The 23,890-nt window shown below is 39.4% G+C and overlaps 1 protein-coding gene across 2 annotated transcripts in view; it reads right to left on the minus strand.

Annotated features, from left to right (window-relative positions):
• Positions 1 to 23,890, minus strand: part of LOC136843707 (sodium-coupled monocarboxylate transporter 1-like) — a 102,951-nt gene that overhangs the window by 13,254 nt on the left and 65,807 nt on the right. For both annotated transcript variants that reach the window (XM_067112296.1, XM_067112295.1), the window contains exons 2-4: positions 13,745 to 13,997; positions 9,211 to 9,344; positions 4,305 to 4,493 (exon numbers count right to left, since the gene is read on the minus strand). In XM_067112296.1, coding sequence (XP_066968397.1) covers positions 4,305 to 4,493; positions 9,211 to 9,344; positions 13,745 to 13,979 — 558 coding nt within the window. In that variant the 5' untranslated portion in view covers positions 13,980 to 13,997. The remainder of the gene's footprint in view (positions 1 to 4,304; positions 4,494 to 9,210; positions 9,345 to 13,744; positions 13,998 to 23,890) is intronic.

Below are 23,890 nucleotides of genomic sequence, written 5' to 3' on the forward strand. Positions count from 1 at the left end.
TCATAAGCACGTTTATGTTCCCCTAACCGTATATTTAGTCCTCGTCCACTTTCGCCAAAATAATTTCCTTTACAATCCATACATGGTATTTCATAAACACCTGGGACTATGGGATTTTTGTGGTTGTCATTGTTTCTTACGAGGTTGCGTCTTATCGTATTTTCATATTTGAACACAATTTCATTGTCCTTCTGACATTTGTTTACATAACTTGTATTCTTCACTTCTGGATTAAAGGGAAACGATACATAGATTTCTGGTTTTTTCCTGCTGTTATCTTTAAGAGCATAGAAACGCCTCCTTGCTCTCGAAATGGCTTTCTTAATGCGGAACAAGACGATTTGGCGCCGACTCTTTGGCGCTGACGATTTGGCGCCGCCATTTTGGCGATAGACAGTTTGGCACTCATTGTTTTGGCGATGAGCTGTTTTGGCGCCAAGAAACAAACTTAAGGACCATCCGCAAATTTGTGTCTCGTTTAGTGATCACCTCATTACACCAAAGGCTCGTCTGATTTGAGAATTGTAATATTAAACCAGTTATTAAGATATTCAAGTCTTGTTTAGTTATCATATAATTTTACCAGTGTCTCGTTTAGTGATCATCTCATTACACCAAAGGCTTGTCTGATTTGAGAATTGTAATAGTAAACTAGTTGTTACGATATTCAAGTGTCTCGTTTAGTGATCATATAATACTACCAGTCTCTTTTGATTTGAGCATTGTAATAAAAAAAAAGTTGTCTTTTTATATTGGAAAACGCTTTTCTTTAGTTTCTTGTACAGCCCATACCAGAAATGGCCGAAAAAATTTTAAGTAATAGAGGCAAGCCAAAATTTTCACACAACGGATATATGTATGTGTTTGACAAATGTAGCAAAAACGATCCTTCTCTCAAGTTTTGGAGGTGTGAATCAAAAAATGAGTGTAAAGGGCGTATTCATACTAAGAACCAGGAAGTAGTGAAAGAAGTAAATGGACATTCACACGGTGCGTCGGCAGTAAATGTGGAAGTTGCTGAAATTAAAACAAGCGTAAAACGTAAAGCAGAGGAAACTTTTGAAGTGCCGTCATCAGTTGTTAATGTTTGCATTGAAAATAGCTCTCAAGCTGCTCTGGCAGCATTGCCCACTTCAGATGCCATGAAAAAAATTGTACGACGAAAGCGAAATCAAATATATTCTGCGCCTGCAAACCCTCTCAGTTTAAGTGGATTAGTAATACCGGACGAGTACAAACTTTACCTTACGCACGGTGGTCAATTTGAAGACTTTTTGCTTGGAGATAGCAGTGATGAACATGACAGAATTTTAATATTTGGTAGAAGGACCTGGCTAAATATTTTACGTGATTCTGATGTGTGGTACGCCGTTGGCACGTTTAAGATGTCTCCTCCGTTATTTGCACAGGTTTACGTAATTATGGCAAGAAAGCATGAAGGAGTTCTCCCTATACTATACGCCCTATTACCTAATAAGCGTCGAACAACATACGTGAAAATGTTTCGAATGATAACTGAGATGTCTGCAGAGTTGCAACCAAAGGGCATTTATTGTGATTATGAACAAGCAGCTTTTTCTGCAATGACAGAATGTTTTCCGGATGTGGAGTTGAAAGGCTTCTTCTTCCATTTTGCACATAATATTCATAAGCACCTGAAACAACTTGGGCTCCAACATTTGTATAATAATGACCCCGACTTCTCAGTAAAAGCCAAAATGATCGTTGCTTTATCTTTTGTACCTATTTCTCACATGGATGTTTACATCGATGCTTTGGCGCAATATTTACCTGATGAACTCCAGCCGTTAATGAACTGGGTCGAAGATAATTATGTAGGAAGACCCCTGAGGAGGGGAAATGGCCTACGTTCACCACTTTTCCCTACGCAAGTCTGGAATATGTATAGTCGAACGATATCAGGTGAGGACAGGACAAACAATCATGCTGAAGCTACGCACAGGAAAATCTATGCAGAACTTGGAATGAACCACCCAGTTATATGGAAATTCATCGATGGCATAAAGAGAATTCAGAAAGGACGCGATTCTTATTATGAACAACTAATGGCTGGGAATCCTCCTGCTCGAAAACGCTTAAAATACATTAAGACTGATGAACGCATTTTAACTATAGTACAGCAGTTTGATTCACGGAACCACTGGAATACTTACGTGGTTTGGCATATAACTATGAAATGCATTAAATTGTTGGTGAAAATATTTCATTTTATTTCATTTTGTAGCATTTTAATACTGTATTGCTGAAAATAAATAGAACTTTTTATTTTTATGTTATTTTTGACCCATGCAATATATATAAACACACACATGTATGTATGTATATATATATATATATATATATATATATATATATATATATATATATATATATATATATATATATATATATATATATATATATATATATACATATATATATATATATCAGGTCAGAAAATTTTCAAGCTGGCGCCAAATGGGCTAGCGCCAAAATAACGAGCGCCAAAACCATTTAGCGCCAAAACGGCGGCGCCAAATCATCGTCGCCAAAAGAGCGGCGCCAAAACGTACTGGACTGTTCTTAATGAAGTGAGGGCGGGGAGGTACCTGAGGCTTCTGAAGGAAGTTGCCGAGATATGTTGAAGTTCGCCGGGGTCACAAATAGAAAAATGTCATCAACATATTAATTATTTTGAAAGATACCGATGACAAGCTAAAGAAACTAAAAGAAAAATGTCATCAACATATATATTAATTATTTTGAAAGGTGCCGATGACCAACTAAAGAAACAAATAGAAAAGTGTAATCAACATATTATAAGTACCGATGACCAGCTAAAGAAACTAATAGAAAAATGCCATCAACATAATAATTATTTTGAAAGGTACCGATGACAAGCTAAAGAAACTAATAGAAACAGCGAATAGCATTTAACCCTCAATTAAGCACACGACAGCAATAGAATTTGATTGTAAATTAACTTTTTTTTTTTCTAGATGTTTTTGTTTTTAGCTACTGAAATAGTCAGATATTAAAATTTTCTGTTTATCGAAAATCGACCAATTCAAGGAGTTATATCCACTTTTATTCTTTTCACTCAAAAGAAATAAAAAGCAATGTCATTATGGATTTTTCTTTGCAAACTTTCAGAATTTGTGACCCCGAATATATAGACGGCGAACTTCAACATATCTCGGCAACTTTCTTCAGAAGCCTCAGGTACCCCCCCCCCCAACTTCATTGAGAAATCCATTTCGAGAGCAAGGAGGCGTTTCTATGCTCTTAAAGATAACAGCAGGAAAAAACCAAAAATCTATGTATCGCTTCCCTTTAATCCAGAAGTGAAGAATATAAGTTGTTATGTAAACAAATGTCAGAAGGACACTAAAAGTGTGTTCAAATATGAAAATACCATATGACGCAACCTCGTAAGAAACAACAACCACAAAAATCCCATAGTCCCAGGTGTTTATGAAATACCATGTATGGATTGTAATGGTAAGTATTTTGGCGAAAGTGGACTAGGACTAATTACACGGTTAGGGGAACATAAACGTGCTTATGAGCTACATTCACAAAACAGCGCAATAGTAGCACATGCATTTAGTAATGACCATAGACCCAATTGGAACGAGGCTAATATTATCTTTAAAAGCAACAGTGTGAATGTGAGGCGACTAGTTGAGGGAGCTGCTATAAGCTTAGGAGAGTCATTCAAAGGCAACAAGTCTTTTGTTAATGAAGACCCGTATGTTGACTTTTACATTATCAATATGTTTTTAAAAGATTTTAAATTTAGGACAGGCTCTGTTCTTCCCTCTCCTGATGCTGCTTCTGCCTTGCTTCTCCCTGTCCAGGTAACCGCTGCCCCAAGGGAGTCTGGTTACGGTGTCCAAGCCGCGCCTCCTGATAAGGGACCTCTTGCAACGTTACGTCAACCCGTCCGGAGATGAGCAGAATTGCAGACAGAAATATTAATAGGAAGAGGAAATCACCTGGTTAGAATAACTGGCCTCGCTCTTCATCACCTCGTCGATTTGTGAGCTAACTACCGGTGTCAACAATCTTCAGTGACCTTCCATTTTGGTTTCTATGTTTACCTCAGTACATTTTATGTTGAATTGCTCATTTTGACTGAAGATGAAGCCACAGAAGGGTTCGAAAGCTTTTATAAATTTTACGCCTTTAACAACTGTATTATTGTGGAACCTTTAGAATAATAATAATAATAATAATAATAATAATAATAATAATAATAATAATAATAATAATAATAATAATAATAATAATAATGACTTTACCAGGGTGATGTAGATACCGCATATAGACCCAAAAACCAGCAGAGACATAGACAACGGAATGCCAATGGCAGAGCTCAAGGTGAGAGACGGGGCGTATAGACATACGCCCAGGTACATGATGGAATTCACTATCTGCGCCGAGGAACCAAGTTTTTTCAGCAGAGGCGAGTCGAAGCGTATTTCTAGGTACTGCAAGAGAACGTAAGAATCATTAGGTGTGTTTAATGTATATATATGAGTATATACGATATATATATATATATATATATATATATATATATATATATATATATATATATATATATATATATATATGTATATATATATATATATATAACCATCAATAAGGGTAGAGGACACACGCAGATGTACAAACTGTCTTTATTTCAGCGTTTCGTAATTATCCATATCATTACATCATCAGGGCTGTTAAAATGAAACAAAATTCCTTGTAAAATTGTAAAAACTAAAAATTAAGAATTTGAAAATTAAGAATTTAAAAATTAAGAATTTAAAAAGGTAAAAATTATTCTTACCAAATTTAAGAAGGATATACAACATTAAAATTAAGGGAATGAACACAGTTTAGAAAATCTTTACATTAGACTGAAAAGCAATAGAAATTAAGTAAACATACAATACAAAGACTTCGAAATATTGGGACGGGCACCGAATGGCAAACTACTGACAATCCAGGAATCCTTGTTTATTAAACAACTTGTTCCCCAATTGAACACAGTCTTCCTCGACAACTCTTTACCTTACGTGAGCTGTTGCCTTTTGTCGTCTCTGGTTTGTTCCTTCTGACTTTCGTCCTTCCTTCCTCTCTTGATGGTTGGTCCTGCTACTAGTTTTTAATTTTGCTATATATAATGTATTATGTCCTGTATTTGTATTTTAGCGCTTTTAATGTTAATTTTATTGCTTTTTATCTTTATAGCTTGAAAATGAAACCTTTGTGTTTTGAAACGTTGCAATAAATGTATTTTATGGACCACTTGAGATGTACTTCCTCCTTCAACCGTCTTCTATATATATATATATATATATATATATATATATATATATATATATATATATATATATATGTATATGTATATTAATATCAGGACCTCATTTAAACTGGATGGATTATATATATATATATATATATATATATATATATATATATATATATATATATATATATATATATATTTATTTAGTAAGACCTCATTCAAGCCAGATAGTATCTGGCGGAGATATTTATTCAGGAAGAGTTACAAGCTTACCAGTACCAATAAATATCTTGCCAGATATCCAGTTTAAATGGGATCCTTTTATTAATTGTATTAATATATACACATATATATATATAATATATATATATATATATATATATATATATATATATTTATATATATAATTATATATATATACATATATATATATATATATATATATATATATATATATATATATATATATATATATATATTTATAAACATATATATATATGTATATATATATATATATATATATACACAGTTTTATATATATATATATATATATATATATATATATATATATATATATATATATATATATATATATATTATATATATATACATACATATATATATATATATATATATATATATATATATATATATATATATATATATATATATATATATATATATATATATACATACAGGTATATACACATCAACTGCCACTGTAGTTGGCGGTTAGTAAAGCCCAGCAACCAGGAGTACACAAAATCCCAGAATTTGGCCCTTTATAACTCAGGAAATATTCAACTGACAGGGATGAAACTCCGGCTTTAGAGGTTACCACTAAGGTCTCTAACCGTGACAAATTTCATTAAAACTCGGTAAGCCGCTCCGTAGATCCAGATATCAAAATTTGTCGTTAAGGGAATGTGGTAGGGGGTGGGCGGGTCGGTGAGTAGGTGAGGGTCCTAACATACCTATGGAGCAATAACGGTAAAAGATACAGCCATGAAACTTAGTATTAGGAAAGCTCGTATTGTGGAGGGGTGCCATTCGTGTTTTTTTTTTTTAATAATTAATTTTAAAGGTAGAGTGGGCCTTTCAAAGTAGCCCCCAAAGTTCAAATTTCCTGATTCTCAGGCACGGGCTGCTCACAACATTAGAAGAGACGGCGTTTTCTTAATGTGTGTGAATAGCAAGTGACTGTGTTAGTTAGGAGAAGCTGGCTGAATCACTCTCAATTACAGTATATATCTGTCTATCTATCTATCTGTCTATCTATATACTACTAAAACTCTCCCTCTCCTTCCCTTCCTCCTACCCCTCCCCATCACCTTCCCTTTCCCTCCCCTTCCTGAGCACAAGATCAAGTGTTAATTTAGCTGTGTCGTCCCCCTCTCCTTCACTCTTCCCTCCCCCTCCCCTTCCCTCTTCCATCCCACTTCCCCTCCCCTCCTCTCCCCTCTCCCTTCCCTCCCCTTCCTCCTCCCCCTCCCCTCACCTTCCATCTTCCCTCTCCCTCACCTTCCCTCTTCCCTCCCCCTCCCCTTCCCTCTTCCATCACCTTCCCCTCCCTTCCCTCTTCCATCCCCTCTCCTCCCCATTCCCCCTTCCCTCTCTATCCCCCTCCCCTTCCCTTCCCTCTTCCATTTCCCTTCCCTTCCCCTCTCCTCCCCTTCCTCCTCCCCTCCCACTCACCATCCATCTTCCCTCCCCCCATCCGTTCCACATTGGACAGGTCTGTATAGTTCTTGGCTAGCACTCTGCTGGGCCCGCGTTCGAGTCTCCGGCCGGCCAATGAAGAATTAGAGGAATTTATTTCTGGTGATAGAAATTTATTTCTCGCTACAATGTGGTTCGGATTCCACAATAAGCTGTAGGTTCCTTTGCTAGGTAACCAATTGGTTCGTAGCCACGTAAAAATAAGTCTAATCCTTAGGCCAGCCCTCCCTAGGAGAGCTGTTAATCAGCTCAGTGGTCTGGCTAAACTAAGGTATACTTAACTTCTTCCCTCCCCTCACCCTCCTATTCCCCATTCCTCCCCCTCCCCATCCACCTCCCCTTACCCCTTCCCTCCCTTCCACCGTAAACGGGGGCTGGTGCTGCTGTAGGCTTTTGCTGACTATTATTAGTAAGGTTAATTTAGCAGTGGGTATGGGTATGGTATAGGTATGGGAATGGTATGGTATCAATATGGGTATGCGCATGGTAGGGATATGGGTATGGATATGGGCATTGGTATGGGTATGGTATGGGTATGGGCATAGGTATGGGTAGGGTATGGTACAGATATGGGTATGGGTATGGAATGGATTGGGCATGGGTACAGGCATGGGTATGGTACAGATATGGGTATAAGTATGGGTATGGAATGGATTTGGGTATAGGTATAGGCATGGGTATGGTATAGACATGGTTTTGGATATGGGTATGGGAATGGTTTGGTATTGATATGGGTATAAGTATGGTAGGGATATGGATATGGGTATAGGTATGGGCATTGTTATGGGTATGGCTATGGTATGGGTATATGTGTATAGGTATGGTACGAATATGGGTATGGGTATGGGTATGGGCCTTTTGTTCTTAATTAAAAATGATCACACACGTTGAATTTGCCTGCGAGGTTATGGTTTTCACGATCGTTGACCTATCCCAGTTATATATATTATATATTGTATAATTATGCAGCAAACGAGCTGAGCTGACCATTATCATGGAGAAGCCACATAGGTCTAAGAAAACTATATCTAAAAGCTAAACAACCCCATTTTTCTCGATCTTGGGCGTTGCCATTGAAAAAGAGAACTGAAATCACAGGTAAAAGTGAGACAGATATGGAGGTCAGGGGATACAAAGGAAGGGGTAGGTTGTAGGGCTTTACCTCGCAACCTGAACAATTATGATGAAAGCGAAAAGTATAAGTATGAGTCTTTTTTTCAATCAGTATAGAAAGTGAGTGCCATTATAATATGCATATTGAAAAGGCTTCGGTTTGGATGCACCACCACTGATGATGTGAAAATTAAGCAATAGTGCCTGATTCGAGTACCACCCAACACTGACCCGGCCCAGGTTTTTGTTGAACATTATTCTAGTCTCCGCAATAGCAGCAATCGGGATGAGTTCACCATGTTCTCAATGACAAGGAAGAAAAAAGAAGAAAAAAAATTTTTACCCACAAAGAAGAGTTGCATTTATGTGATCGCACGCTTCTGAGTGGATACATTTGTTATTGTCTTCCAATTGTATTGCTTGAAGAAGTGCCAGTGTGTATCTCTTCAGGCGTGGTTACCTTTGTGCTTTTTTATAATGGCACTCGCTATCTATATTGATTGATTAAAGACTCCTACTTCTACTTTTCGCTTTCATCATAAGTTACCAGGTTGCGGAGTAAAGTCCTACGCCTTCCTTTGTATCCCCTGACCTCCATATCTGTCTATTGTGGCTGGGCTTTACCACCCCTTTTGTGATTTCATCACTTTTGCCTGTGATACATATTGTTTTCCTTCATTGCTTCAATCAACGCCATTGGGTAGCAGTTACATATCACTGGTAATTAATTTCTTATTTTCACATTTGGTTGTTGAAAAAAAATATCAAAAGGTTAATATTAAATTTCAGTAAATCTCTGAGGATGGGTGGGCCATGGGCCAAGGCACATTGATTAGATTTTAAAATATGTCCAGATCTGGGTTTGAATCCAAACAGTTTTATCGTGTTTGCTGTGGTAGAGGTTTACATTGTTATGAAATGTCTGAGAGCATTCTAGGTATATCCCTAAATGAATGCTCGGAAACTTTCAACAGACCTTAGGAGTTGCGTTTGAACTGCAGTGACACACGATGAGTCCCCAGAAGACAACAGGTATGTGTGAAAACTAATCTGGAATGTGGAAGGGATGTTCTTACCTGACACATTGACACCAGGTTGAGTGGGTAGAGCACTGGCAATGTGAAGAACATGACGATGAAGGTGCCCCAGAGGCAGCCCAGAATATTCATCCAGAGCTGTGTCCCGTACAGGTACATCTCTGTGGAGTTCCCTGTGACAAATATAAAGAGTTAGTGGAGCGGGTAACTACAAAAAAAAAAAAAAAAAAAAAAAAAAAAAATAGGGGAAAAGTGCAAATGGTGATACAAGCATGAAACTTGGCTCAACTATTCTTCTTGTCCCTTGGTCTCATTATCAACCTGCAGCCACACAAAATTTTGCCATTTTCCAAATTGGCCGACAGGTTTTCAAAATAGCGTCCAGTGGATATTTGAATATTGGTATTTAATTGATTAATCACATTCAAATCCCTAAGTCACTCCCAGTTTGTATTAAAATATTTAAAACAAGCCTTTATATATGTAGATACATCATTTCTCTGCATAGAAATATCCAAGATGGCTGTCACTATATCAAAAATGTCCGCCAAAATGCCAAAAATTGGTACTTGAGCTCTTATATGAGGCTAAAGGTCGGGTAATACATGGATTTGGGGTAACTTCAGCCTGATCAGTTCATTTTTTGTAGATTAGAAATCAATTAATCCCCAGTTAATTAATTTTCATCCTCATTTAGAAAAAAAATGGGTAATAAACTTATTGTAAAAGTGTAATAGTGTAGTGTCAGTGTACTACCAGGGCACACTGGTTGACACTATAGCTGCGAAACTCAGCATGGGGTTCAATGCTAGCTAATGGCAGAGATTTGTTATTAGTTTCCCAAATGCTGTTTAGCTAGCCCCACTTCAAAGTTAAACAGCTGCACCTGAATCGACAGGATGTGACAGCGCAGGAGAGCCGAGCCAAGGAAGATGGGGCTTTAGTCTTTTAGATGGTGGACAGATCACATGGGAATTAAATAGCAATGGATGAATGATCGGGCTAGGGGCAGGATTATGACATATCTGAGCCTAGTTGTATCCCATATCAGAAAGTGCATATATGTTATATAGGTGGTAAAAGGATAAACCCTTGGCCTATGGAACAAAAGCAATGGCAGGACAATCTTGGAAGTCAACGTCTTTCCTGAAGGAAGATAGTACGACTAACTAGAAGCTTTGTTGCTTGTGCCAAGAGGACACACGTGAAAGACTAGTTGATGCATCTGGTGCTGGCTATGTTACCCTTGCTACAAACATTCCTGAATTCTGTAAGTTAAATGCAATGCCTAAACCATTTCATCCCAAAAGGCTTGATGAAGGTGATGGAATTCTGCAGACCTTTGAAAATAACAAAGCAACATATCATGAATCATGTATGCTGAAGTTCAAAACAACAAAACTAGAAACGAAAAGGAAGTCATTGTGTAAGACAAAAGAAAAAGATGATGCCCCATCAGCAAAATTCACACGTAGTAGCCAAAAGGTAGATGAAGAAGATATATGCTTTATTTGTGACCAACCAGCACCAATTAAAGATTTATGATTGGCCATGACATTGCCTTTACACAAAAAGCTGCAACGGAGTGCCACCAACCTACTAGATGAGAAACTTCTGGCCAAGCTTAGTGCTGGAGATAGTTTCTCAGGATCATATGTATCACCCATCTTGTCTGACAGGTGTATACAACAGGGAAAGGGCCTGGCTAAATTCCAAGAAGACTGGAGATGATTATGTGCAGTACAGACAAGAGGCATGTGCCCATGCTTTTGCTGAGCTTGAGATGTACATAAGAGACAAGCAGTTGACTACAGATGGGTGCTGCTATTTTACAATGGTAGAACTTTATGATATGTACCAACAAAGACTGGAACAGCTAAATGTTGACGCTTCCTTTGTGCACTGAACACGGTTGAAAGAACAGATACTTGCCAGCATCCCAGAACTGGAGGACTTTAAAAATGGAATAGAAATTTGGTTTGCCTACAAAAGGAAAATGGGAGAAGCCCTAGCCACGGCATGTGACTACAATGATGCACTAATCGTGGCCAAAGCAGCCAAGATATTGAGGAAACAGATGCTTGAACATGAGATAGAATTTGATGGAACCTTAACAGCAGACACTAGAAGAGAATCTGTGCCACCAAGTTTGTTGGAATTTGTAAGTGTTCTACAAAATGGTGACGATATAAAATCCCAACTTAAATATGTAACATCATCTACTGATCTAGCTTTAGCACAACTTTTGCACTTCAACTGTCGAAAGAATCCAGCATCTTCGACATTCTCCAGACATTCCAAGTCAAGAGAACCTCCGTTTCCAATATTTATTGGTCTCCTGGTCTTTGCAAAAACCAGGAAGCATCAATTAATTGATACATTCCATCACCATGGAATCAGTATCAGCTATGATAGGGTCCTGGAATTGACAAAAGAGTTAGGAGAAGGGGTTGTAACAAGGGCTGTGGAGGAAGAAGTACTGTAGTTGTCCCACTACACTAAGAAAAGGGTTCTTTACAACTTGTGCTGTTGACAATCTGGACCATAATCCAAGTGCCAAAACTGCACAAACATCCTTCCATGGGACAGGCATATCTTTGTTTCAGCATCCGAGCACTGATGAAAAGGGTGAGGACAGAAACTTGGCCCAAATCATCCAAAGCAGAACAAAGTAAAAAAAAGTACCTTCTCTTCCTGAATATTACACAAATGTACCTCCTGCTCACTTTAAACATGAGAATCCCCTCCCTTCATCCAGTGGAAGTGTAGGACACCAACAGGTTGTGCTTTCAAAGCATCTTTCTCTTGAGTATGAATGGCTTGAGAAAGTCAGTCTGTTGGACAGGAGTGAAAATGCTGTGTCCATATCTTGGGCAGCACATGATGCTTCTCAGAAGCGACAGGCCCCATTTGAAATAAGCTTGTCATCAATGTTTGGACAAACTATGGATTAAATTTGGTAGCGGACAAGACATGAGGTGGATACCTATCCATGAAATTGTAGCAGCCATGGGACCAAAAGCCTCAGCCCTTCCCTTTTTCCATGCATTTAGCGGGTGTGACACGGTGTCTGCCTTTCATGGAAAGGGGAAGAAGTCTGCATGGCAAACATGGACTGTGTTTCAGCATGCCACACCCACCTTCACCAAACTAAGTTCAACACCAGCAGCTGTAGAAGATGAAGACCTGCAAATTATTGAAGAGTTCGTGGTGCTAATGTATGACAGAAGCAATTCATATGAAAATGTAAATGAGGCTAGACTCAATCTCTTTGCAAGAAAGCAAAGTGCTTATGATTGCATTGCCCCTACAAGGGCTGCTCTTAGAGAGCATTGCAAGAGAGCTGCCTTTCAAGCAGGGCACATTTGGTGCCAGTCTTTAGTATGTCATCCAGTTTTGCCCAGTCCAAGACACTGGGGATGGCAACAGATTGATGGCACCTGGTTTCCGTAGTGGACAGATTTACCAATAGTGGCAAAATCTTGCCAAGAACCGAATAAGTGTGGCTGCAAAAAGGAATGCCTTGGCAGGTGCAAGTGCTACAAATATGGACTTAGCTGCACAGCTCTCTGCAGCTGCACTTGCTAAAACTAATTGATACACAAAACATATTGGTTTCTCTCAGGTGGTACATACTTTTTTATCTTTGGCAGCCATTTTGGAAATATGGTGTTCATATGGTGGCCATATTGGAAAGATGGGTTCACTTTATCTCTTTATGACAGTAAGAATGCCAAAATACTAATTCTCAATCATTATATGGACAGTATGCAACTTTTATAGGCTTATGAAATGAAAATTTTGAAATATACAGCAGATTTGCAGTCATTTTGGAAAAGTGTCAGCCATCTTGGAAAAAGCCAAATATTGAGGTGGCCGGAGGTTGATTTTGATTTATGGGGATAATAAGAGTTCTCATGCCAAATCTGTTGATTGTATCACCATTTGCACTTTTTTCCCATTATCCCGCTCCACTAAGTAGCTACGAGTCAGGGTAACACCCATGTCTGACAAAACAAAAGGTGCTAATGGATCGTGTTAACATGAGCAGTCTTATGCAGAAGGCACAGGGTCATGTGTAGTTGAGATAGTGAATAGAGTAAGAAGTACGTAGAATGAGACAAGATCAATGGGACTGAAAGATTGATGAACAGTACATTGATTAATTAGGTGATAGAGTGAAGACCATTAACACCAGTTTGCTGAACAGCTATTTAGTAGTTGCTATTTATTTTGTTTGGTCATCATTCAAGTCCAAAAAACTAGTATAGGCTACATCTTATTGCAGAACTTTGGAAGTTAACTGAATGGATGGGATTTTATCCAGCTGTTGGAACATTTTTCATATTGATAACAAAAAAGCATAAATGCTTTAAATTTACACGAATAATCGAAAGAGAAATAAAATCTTAATAATAGTGTATTTGCAAAATAATTCAAAGGTTTGAATGTAAAATTATACAAGTCTGAGCTGTTGAAAGTCTGTCCAGTTTCCACCTTCTCAGCTCATGTCACAGTCGACTGAAGATGGAGACCAAACGGGCTTTCAGAACGAATGGAAAAAGTCACAGACCTTGAACCGATATGGCAGAGACGACCCCACCAAGCAAGGAGAGACAGACAGCGATGGGATTCATGTCCCGTCCACCAGTCAAGAAATCGCGCGTGCCTGTTGTCTTGCGCAATCCTGTGGTAAGTCCCACGACAAGTGATCCCAAAAGGACAGCCACCAAGATGACATAATCTACAACACCGAAGTATCCTCTGAGAACCAGCGTGTCTCCAACTGGCACGGCACTGTTATTCATTTTTTCACTCTTTGCTACCTGAAAAGAGAGAAAGACACGAGATGAATGAGGTAATAAAATAAATTACCATACTTGTATACACACACACACACACGCAGACTTTCAATGAGGGCTCTTCTGCATGGCAGTATAGATGACATTGTAATAAACTTTTCATGTGATATGCATGAAGGGTTGAAACTTATTTTCAATTTTTAATTGCAGTTATTAGCATTTATAGTATCACGTGAAATAGTGATTCACAGTATATATATATATATATATATATATATATATATATATATATATATATATATATATATATAATATATATATATATATATCAAACCAAGGGGAAATACAAATCATGGCAGCGATTCTTCTTTATTTTTTCAAATTTGAACAAAACCAACCCTATAAGCAGAAACAAACAAATGCTTACATTAACGTTCAGGCAGAAAGATCCACAACTTATAAACTATGTTGACAATGTTAACAATAACCAATATAAAACAAACAATTAACAGATAACAAATAAACAACATAGCAGTTGCGTTAGTATAGCGAGACTGGATGATACAAGGTGGTTTTGATTTAGAGCTCAAACTCTTATATAAGAGTTCGCTTTACAGCAGTGATAAAATGAGCCAACTCGAAGTTAGGTATATTTCTGTTCCTACATATAATTTATATTTTTTTGTAAATATTCTCTTCCGCTGATATGATATTGATCAGTGTGTGGCTAATTCCTCCGGTTAAACAGGTTCGTGAAGGCAGTTCCGTTCGTGAAGATCTGTTTGATCGTTTGCCTTCATTGGCTGCCCTGTAAGGGGGTTGTTATTTGGTGCTGCGAATGCTAAGGAGTCATTTGCTGGAGAACATTGAGTACTACACACAACTCCTCCCCCCTCCCCACACAATTTTATCGTACATGCTCAATCCCCATATCTCCCAAACCCATCCATTCATGCACAACACCCACCACCCCACAATTTTATCGTACATACTCAATCCGCATATCTCTCAAAACCATCCATTCACGCACCTCCCCCCCCCACAATTTCATCGTACATAATCAATCCCCATATCTCCCATACCCATCCATTCACGCACAACCCCCATATCTCCCAACCCCCACAATTTTATAATACATGCTCAATCTCCATATCACCCAAACCCATCCATTCACGCACAACGCCCCCTCCCCCCACAATTTTATCATACATACACAATCTCCATATCTCCCAAATCCATCCATTCACACGCAACCTCCCCCACAATTTTATCGTACATACTCAATCCCCATATCTCCCAAACCCATCCATTCATGCACAACCCCCATATCTCCCAAACCCCACAATTTTATCATACATACTCAGTCCCCATATCTCCCAAACCCATCCAATCGTGCACAACCCCCATATCTCCCAAACCCCCGCAATTTTATCGTACATACTCAGTCCGCATATCTCCCAAACCCATCCATTTGCGCACAACTCCCCTACAATTTTATTGTACATATTCAATCCCCATATCTCCAAAACCCATCCATTCACGCACAACCCCCCCTCAATTTTATCGTACATACTCAATCCCAATATCTCCCAAACCCATCCATTCACGCACAACCCCCTCCAACAATTTTATTGCACATACTTAATCCCCATATCTCCCAAAACCATCCATTCATGCACAACCCCCCTCCTCCCACAATTTTATCATACATACTCAATCCCCATATCTCCCAAACCATTCCATTCACGCACAACCCCCCCCACAATTTTATCGTACATACTCAATCCCCATATCTCCCAAACCATTCCATTCATGCACAACCCCACCATATCTCCCAAACCCCCCCACAAATTTATCAGAACATACTCAATCCCCATATCTCCCAAACCATTCCATTCACGCACAACCCTCCTCCCCCACAATTTTATTATAGACTCTCAATCCCATATCTCCCAAACCATTCCATTCACGCACAACCCCACCATATCTCCCAAACCCCCACAAATTTATCAAACATACTCAATCCCCATATCTTCCAAACCCATCCAATCACACACAACCCCCTCCCCCACAATTTTATCGTACATAATCAATCCCCATATCTCCTAAACCCATCCATTTGCACACAACCCCCCCTACAATTTTAACGTACATACTCAATCCCAATATCTCCCAAACCCACCCATTCACACACAACCCCCCCCACAATTTTATAATTTTACTGTGCATACTCAATCCCCATATCTCCCAAACCCATCCAATCACATAAAACCCACCCCCAACAATTTTATCGTACATACTCAATCCCCATATCTCCCAACCCCGCCCCCACAATTTTATCGTACATACTCGATCCCATATCTGCCAAACCCATCCAATCACGCACAACCCCCTCCCCCTACAATTTTATCGTACATATTCAATCCCTATATCTCCCAAACCCATCCATTCGCGCTCAACACCCCCTACAATTTTATTGTATATACTCAATCCTCATATCTCCAAAACCCATCCATTCACGCGCAACCCCCCCACAATTCTGTTGTACATACTCAATCCTAATATCTCCCAAACCCATCCATTCACACACAACCCCCAACAATTTTATAATTTTATTGTGCATACTCAATCCCCATATCTCCCAAACCCAACCATTCACGCACAACTCTCCCCCACAATTTTATCATACATACTCAATCCCAATATCTCCCAAACCCATCCATTCATGCACAACACCCCGACAATTTTATCATTTTATCATGCATACTTAATCCCCATATCTCCCAGAACCCATCCATTCACGCACAACCACCCCCCCACAATTTTATCGTACATACTCAATCCCCATATCTCCCAAACCCATCCATTCACGCTCAACCCCACCCCACCAATTTTATCATATATACTCAATCCCCATATCTCCCAAACCCATCCATTCACGCACAACCCCCACAATTTTATTACATACTCAATCCCCATATCTCCCAAACCCATCCATTCGCACACACACCCCACAAATTTTATCGTACATATTCAATCCCCATATCTCGCAAACACATCCATTCATGCACAACCCCCCTCCCCCACAAATTTATCTTATATACTCAATCCCCATATCTCCCACCAATTCACGCACAACCCTCCCCCCCAATTTTAGCGTACATATTCAATCCCCGTATCTCCTAAACCCATCCATTCACACACAACCCAAACCCCACAATATTATCGTACATAGTCAGTCCCCATATCTCCCAAGTCTATCCATTCATGCACAACCCCCCCACAATTTTATCATACATACTCAATCCCCATATCTCCCAAACCCATCCATTCACATACAACCCCCCTCCCCCTACAATTTTATCATACATACTCAATCTCCATATCTCCCAAACCCATCAATTCACGCACAACCCCCCTACAATTTTATCATACATACTGAATCCCTGTATCTCCCAAACCCATCCATTCACGCACAACCCCCCCTCACAATTTTATCGTACCTACTCAATCTCCATATTTCCCAAACTCATCCATTCATGCACAACCCCCCTCGCCCCACAATTTTTATCATACATATCTACTCAATCCCCATATCTCCCAAACTAACCCATTCATGCACAACACCACCCCCCCACAATTTTATTGTACATTCTCAATCCCCATATCTCCCAAACCCATCCATTCATGCACAACCCCACCCCCCACAATTTTATTGTACATACTCAATCCCCATATCTCCCAAACCCATCCATTCACGCACAACCCCCCCCACAATTTTATTATACATACTCAATCCTCGTATCTCCCAAACCCATCTATTCATGCACAATCTCCCTCCCCCCACAATTTTATTGTACTTACTCAATCCCCATATCTCCCAAACCCATCCATTCACGCACAACCCCCCCCCACAATTTTATCGTACATACTCAATCCCTATATCTCCCAAACCACCCATTCACGCACAATCTCCCTCCCCCCACAATTTTATTGTACATACTCAATCCCCACATCTCCCAAACCCATCCATTCACGCACAACCCCCCCACAATTTTATCGTACATACTCAATCCCCATATCTCCCAAACCCATCCATTCGCGGACAACCCCCCGCCCCAACAATTTTATCATACATACTCAATCCCATATCTCCCAAACCCATCCATTCACGTACAAACCCCCACAATTTTATCATACATACTCAATCCCCATATCTCCCAAACCCATCCATTCATGCACAACCCCCTCCCCTACAATTTTATCATACATACTCAATCCCTATATCTCCCAAACCCATCCATTCACACACAACCCCCACAATTTTATCATACATACTCAATCCCCATATCTCCCAAACCCATCCATTCATGCACAACCCCTCCCCTACAATTTTATCATACATACTCAATCCCTATATCTCCCAAACCCATCCATTCACGCACAACCCCCCCCACAATTTTATCGTACATACTCAATCCCCATATCTCCCAAACCCATCCATTCACGCACAACCCGCCCTCCCCCCACAATTTTATTGTACATACTCAATCCACATATCTCCCAAACACATCCATTCACGCACAAACCCCACAATTTTATTGTACATACTCAATCCCCATATCTCCCAAACCCATCCATTCACGCACAACCCCCACAATTTTATCATACATACTCAATCCCCATATCTCCCAAACCCACCCATTCACGTACAACCTCCCCCCCACAATTTTATCATACATACTCAATCCCCATATCTCCCAAACCCATCCATTCACAACCCCACAATTTTATCGTACATACTCAATCCCTATATCTCCCAAACCACCCATTCACGCACAATCTCCCTCCCCCACAATTTTATTGTACATACTCAATCCCCCATCTCCCAAACCCATCCATTCACGCACAACCCCACAATTTTATCATACATACTCAATCCCCATATCTCCCAAACCCATCCATTCATGGACAACCCCATATCCCCAAACAATTTTATCATACATACTCAATCCCATATCTCCCAAACCCATCCATTCACGTACAACCCCCCCACAATTTTATCATACATACTCAATCCCCATATCTCCCAAACCCATCCATTCATGCACAACCCCCCTCCCCCTACAATTTTATCATACATACTCAATCCCTATATCTCCCAAACCCATCCATTCACGCACAACCCCCCCACAATTTTATCGTACATACTCAATCCCCATATCTCCCAAACCCATCCATTCACGCACAACCCAAACCCCCTCCCCACAATTTTATTGTACATACTCAATCCACATATCTCCCAAACACATCCATTCACGCACAACCCCACAATTTTATTGTACATACTCAATCCCCATATCTCCCAAACCCATCCATTCACGCACAACCCCCAATTTTATCCCCCCCACAATTTTATCATACATACTCAATCCCCATATCTCCCAAACCCACCCATTCACGTACAACCTCCCCACAATTTTATCATACATACTCAATCCCCATATCTCCCAAACCCATCCATTCACGCACAACCCCCCCCCACAATTTTATCGTACATACTCAATCCCTATATCTCCCAAACTCATCCATTCACGCACAACCCCCCCCCACAATTTTATCGCACATACTCAATCCCCATATCTCCCAAACCCATCCATTCACGCACAACCCCCTCCCCAATTTTATCATACATACTCAATCCCCATATCTCCCAACCCATCCATTCACGCACAACCCCCCCTCCCCACACAATTTTATTGTACATACTCAATCCCCATATCTCCCAAACCCATCCATTCACGGACAACCCGTTCCACAATTTTATCGTACATACGCAATCCCCATATCTCCCAAACCCATCCATTCACGCACAAACCCCTCCTCGCCCCACAATTTTATCGTACATACTCAATCCCCATATCTCCCAAACCCATCCATTAATGCACAACCCCCCCACAATTTTATTGTACATACTCAATCCCCATATCTCCCAAACCCATCCATTCACGCACAAACCCCTCCTCGCCCCACAATTTTATCATACATACTCAATCCCCATAACTCCCAAACCCATCCATTCACCCACAACCCCCACCCCACAATTTTATCATACATACTCAATCCCCATATCTCCCAAACCCATCCATTCACCCACAACCCCCCTCCTCCCACCCCACAATTTTATTGTACATACTCAATCCCCATATCTCCCAAACCCATGCATTCACTCACAACCCCCCTCCTCCCCCCACAATTTTATCGTACATACTCAATCCCCATATCTCCCAAACCCATGCATTCACTCACAACCCCCCTCCTCCCCCACAATTTTATCGTACATACTCAATCCCCATATCTCCCAAACCCATGCATTCACTCACAACCCCCTCCTCCCCACAATTTTATCATTACATACTCAATCCCCATATCTCCCAAACCCATGCATTCACTCACAACCCCTCCTCCCCCACAATTTTATCGTACATACTCAATCCCCATATCTCCCAAACCCATGCATTCACTCACAACCCCCCTCCTCCCCCCACAATTTTATCGTACATACTCAATCCCCATATCTCCCAAACCCATCCATTGGCGCATCTGGCTTGTAAAACGGTGCTTGGTTGCCGGTCCTTTCCTTTAGTGTTAGTACTCATGCGCACGAAAATCAGATGTCATTATCGATATATGGGTCCTAGCATTAATAGCTTGAGCTGTTTTCCTCTGCTACTTAAAGTTTCCAACTTCTGTTCTTCCATCTCCGAACTTTTGTTCGTTGTTTCTGATTAGCCTCTCTCTTGTAAGGTCACCCTATCTACTTGTTGTATTGATATTACTTTGACATCTTCCTTGAAATTCTGCACAGCAAATGTGGAAAAAAAATGAAAAGCTAAAGAAATGGCATAGCTTCCCATGAAGAGGCAAAACCAACTATCAACTGAACAGACTCTAAGGCTTCCCGTAATTGCAATAGTAACTCCCTCCTGCCACTATCAAAATCCTAGAGATATTGTGTGGAAGTCAGAATTCAAGGGTCAACAGGTTTCCCTAGGCTTTCATATCTTTCACCTACAAAATTGGGAATTATACCCTCTCCTATGCTGCCAGAATCATTTAACCTGCGTCTCCCAAGATGCAAGGATGTCGTCACTTGCACGCCTAGTACATTTCATGATAGATCTTGCTTGTTTTCCCGACGCAAGTGACCATCGTAATTGCACAAAAAAAATCTTTTTTACTTACGTTTCTCTCACTTCATTCAGATAACCATTTAAAATAAGCTACTTAAATTTGTTCTTAGGGTCACTTAAGAGAATTGCTGAGCCAGGAGAAGTTGTGTTCGTTAATAGAAATTTACAAGTCTTTAAAAGAACCCACATACCAGTGGTTGTATATATAATGTTCTCTTTCTGTTATGCCTCCTCGTTCTGGGCCAAATGCTTTATGTGGAAGATTAAAGATTTTAAAATGAAATAGAATATAATGATGCTTTCCTTAAGCAAGAACATCACTTGATTTTTAAGCAATTGTTACGATTACAGTGTAAAACATGGCAACTATTTCATGACGTCAGCAACTAGAATAGTGAAGAACGTCTTTGATAGTAAATATAACAACGACCAGTCACAGCTGAGAACGATACAGCCAATGAGAACACAATGATTTTCCGCTTAGTGTTCCTGTAATTGGCGGCATGCTGTTTGAAGAGCCTGCCCGAGTATCATCAATTGACCTTTCAAACCCTAGGGCTCCGTGGAAAAAAACATTTAGCAGTGTTTTTTTCGATGGCAATATTCTTCATATGGAGATAAACAATATCAATGTACAGATTACGTATTATATACAAAACGGGGCAGGATGAACTCTAATGACGAAGTCCTATTACCATAAAAAAAAAGTAGATACATAATGGAGTTCCTCTGAGTTTGACTACTGTTGTTTGAAGGCCGTTTAAATTGACTCTGATACTTATATTTGTTTTTATATATATATATATATATATATATATATATATATATATATATATATATATATATATATATATATATATATATATATATATATATATATCTTTGTGTGTGTGTGTGGAATCTACTGGGGACTTTATTTACCAGATATATGATTTGTAATGACCTCTAAACCACGTGGCTAAGAAAAAATTGGTTACCTAGCAACGGGACCTACAGTTTATTGTGGAATCCGAACCATATTATACCAAGAAATAAATTTCTATCACCAGAAATAAATTCCTCTAATTCTTCACTGGCCGGCCGGAGACTCGAACTCGGGTCTAGCAGAGTGCTAGCCGACAACTCTGCCGACTCGTCCAACGAAGAACTAAAAAAAGTCAAGACGTCTTTGTGGCTACGAATATATTCGGTCAAAGGCACAAGTTTTAATTAGAACTTTAGGTCTTGGTTGAGCGCAGAGGGTTCACACACGGCCTCATACTCATTACAACTCTTAACGCGCTAATGGGGACGCCCTCGTGCTGGCATAAACCAGCGTAGTCTAAAACCGTCGACAACCAACGTCAAAATCTTTGTGCCTATTGGTCAGTCACAATCCATTGGTGCACACGAGACCTTAACTTCCTATCATGCCTTGCCGTGTTGGCATATGGGCGTTTTCTGCTTAAACTGGTTGACTTAATTTTGTCTTATTTTTATTTTGTTAGTAGGTAAATCTTAAAAAAGTAATGGCCCAACTACGGCCTATACGGTTAAAAAAAAGGTTATATACTGCATATAAGAAGATGTGTCAAATACAGGGGAAAAGATGAACAAAAGAGAAACCGCAAACAAAAGAAGCTAACGTTCAAACAGCAAATATAAAGAACACCTTCGACTTAGGCTTGTCTGTCCTCAAGCGCGAAATATCTGTGCTCTCTCTCACTGGATGTTACGATTCTCTCCAGCCCTGATTGGTCGCTGTCCATGGTAACGTCATAAAATCGCTTACATCACATGATCGTTACTGAAAGCACCAACAGACAAGTCTTTTAATTCTGCTTTGTATTAATATATGACGCTTGACATCAGCTGTGTCCATTATGAGAAGACTTTAGGACATATTCCTATGACTATAAGATGAAAACGTATGTTGATATACATTTCATTAACTCTATTTACTGCATTCTTTGCACTGAAATATTTCTAGGTATTATTTTAATTCTATTCTTGGTTGTGCAGACGACAGCTTGCATTGTAGCCAAGAAATCCTTTAAAACTGATTTTCATTTTTTATTAATTTCCTTTTTTCTGCTTAATTTGCCAATTTCAAATATGATGTAATTTAGGTACAAATCTTCATTATGTAGAATTATATTTTAACAGCTGTCGACAAAATCTTCTGCAGGGATTTTGCCAACATAAAACTCCCTTTTTGTCGTTTTAATATATCAGTAGAAGTTGCAATCGCGTGTGCCGACTACGCGTCGGGTAGGGCTGACATGTAAGTTACGCGATGGTTATGAATTGAAAAGCGCCCTTATTATTTCGTTTGTAACCTGTTTTTTTTTTTTTTTTTTATTTATGAAAAGTGTACTGTAGGTTGCACTTTTAATTAACATTTGCACCGGAGAAACTTGGTTGTAGAGATGTTATTGTAAATCTGGAATTTTGGTGAAGCCAAAACGCCTACTCTTCCTTCTAGCACCAAGTAGATTAGACGTGTTTTGTGTGTGTGTGTGTGTGTGTGTGTCTTTCCTGGGTAACCGGCCACCTGCTAGGTCAATTGTCCACGCTGCCTTAGGTAATTATTATCCGATTTCATCGATGCCCATCTCGGTTATTGTGTTAATTTGTAACGTGTCGCGAAGTGACATTTGTGAGCCCGGTAGGCAATATTCTAGGGTTGATTAAATCGCGATATTATATAGTGGTTTTGTAACGAACTTAACGTAAATTTTGTGT

Source organism: Macrobrachium rosenbergii, chromosome 12 (genome assembly GCF_040412425.1).
Source record: "Macrobrachium rosenbergii isolate ZJJX-2024 chromosome 12, ASM4041242v1, whole genome shotgun sequence".
In the NCBI taxonomy this organism is placed as follows: domain Eukaryota; kingdom Metazoa; phylum Arthropoda; class Malacostraca; order Decapoda; family Palaemonidae; genus Macrobrachium; species Macrobrachium rosenbergii.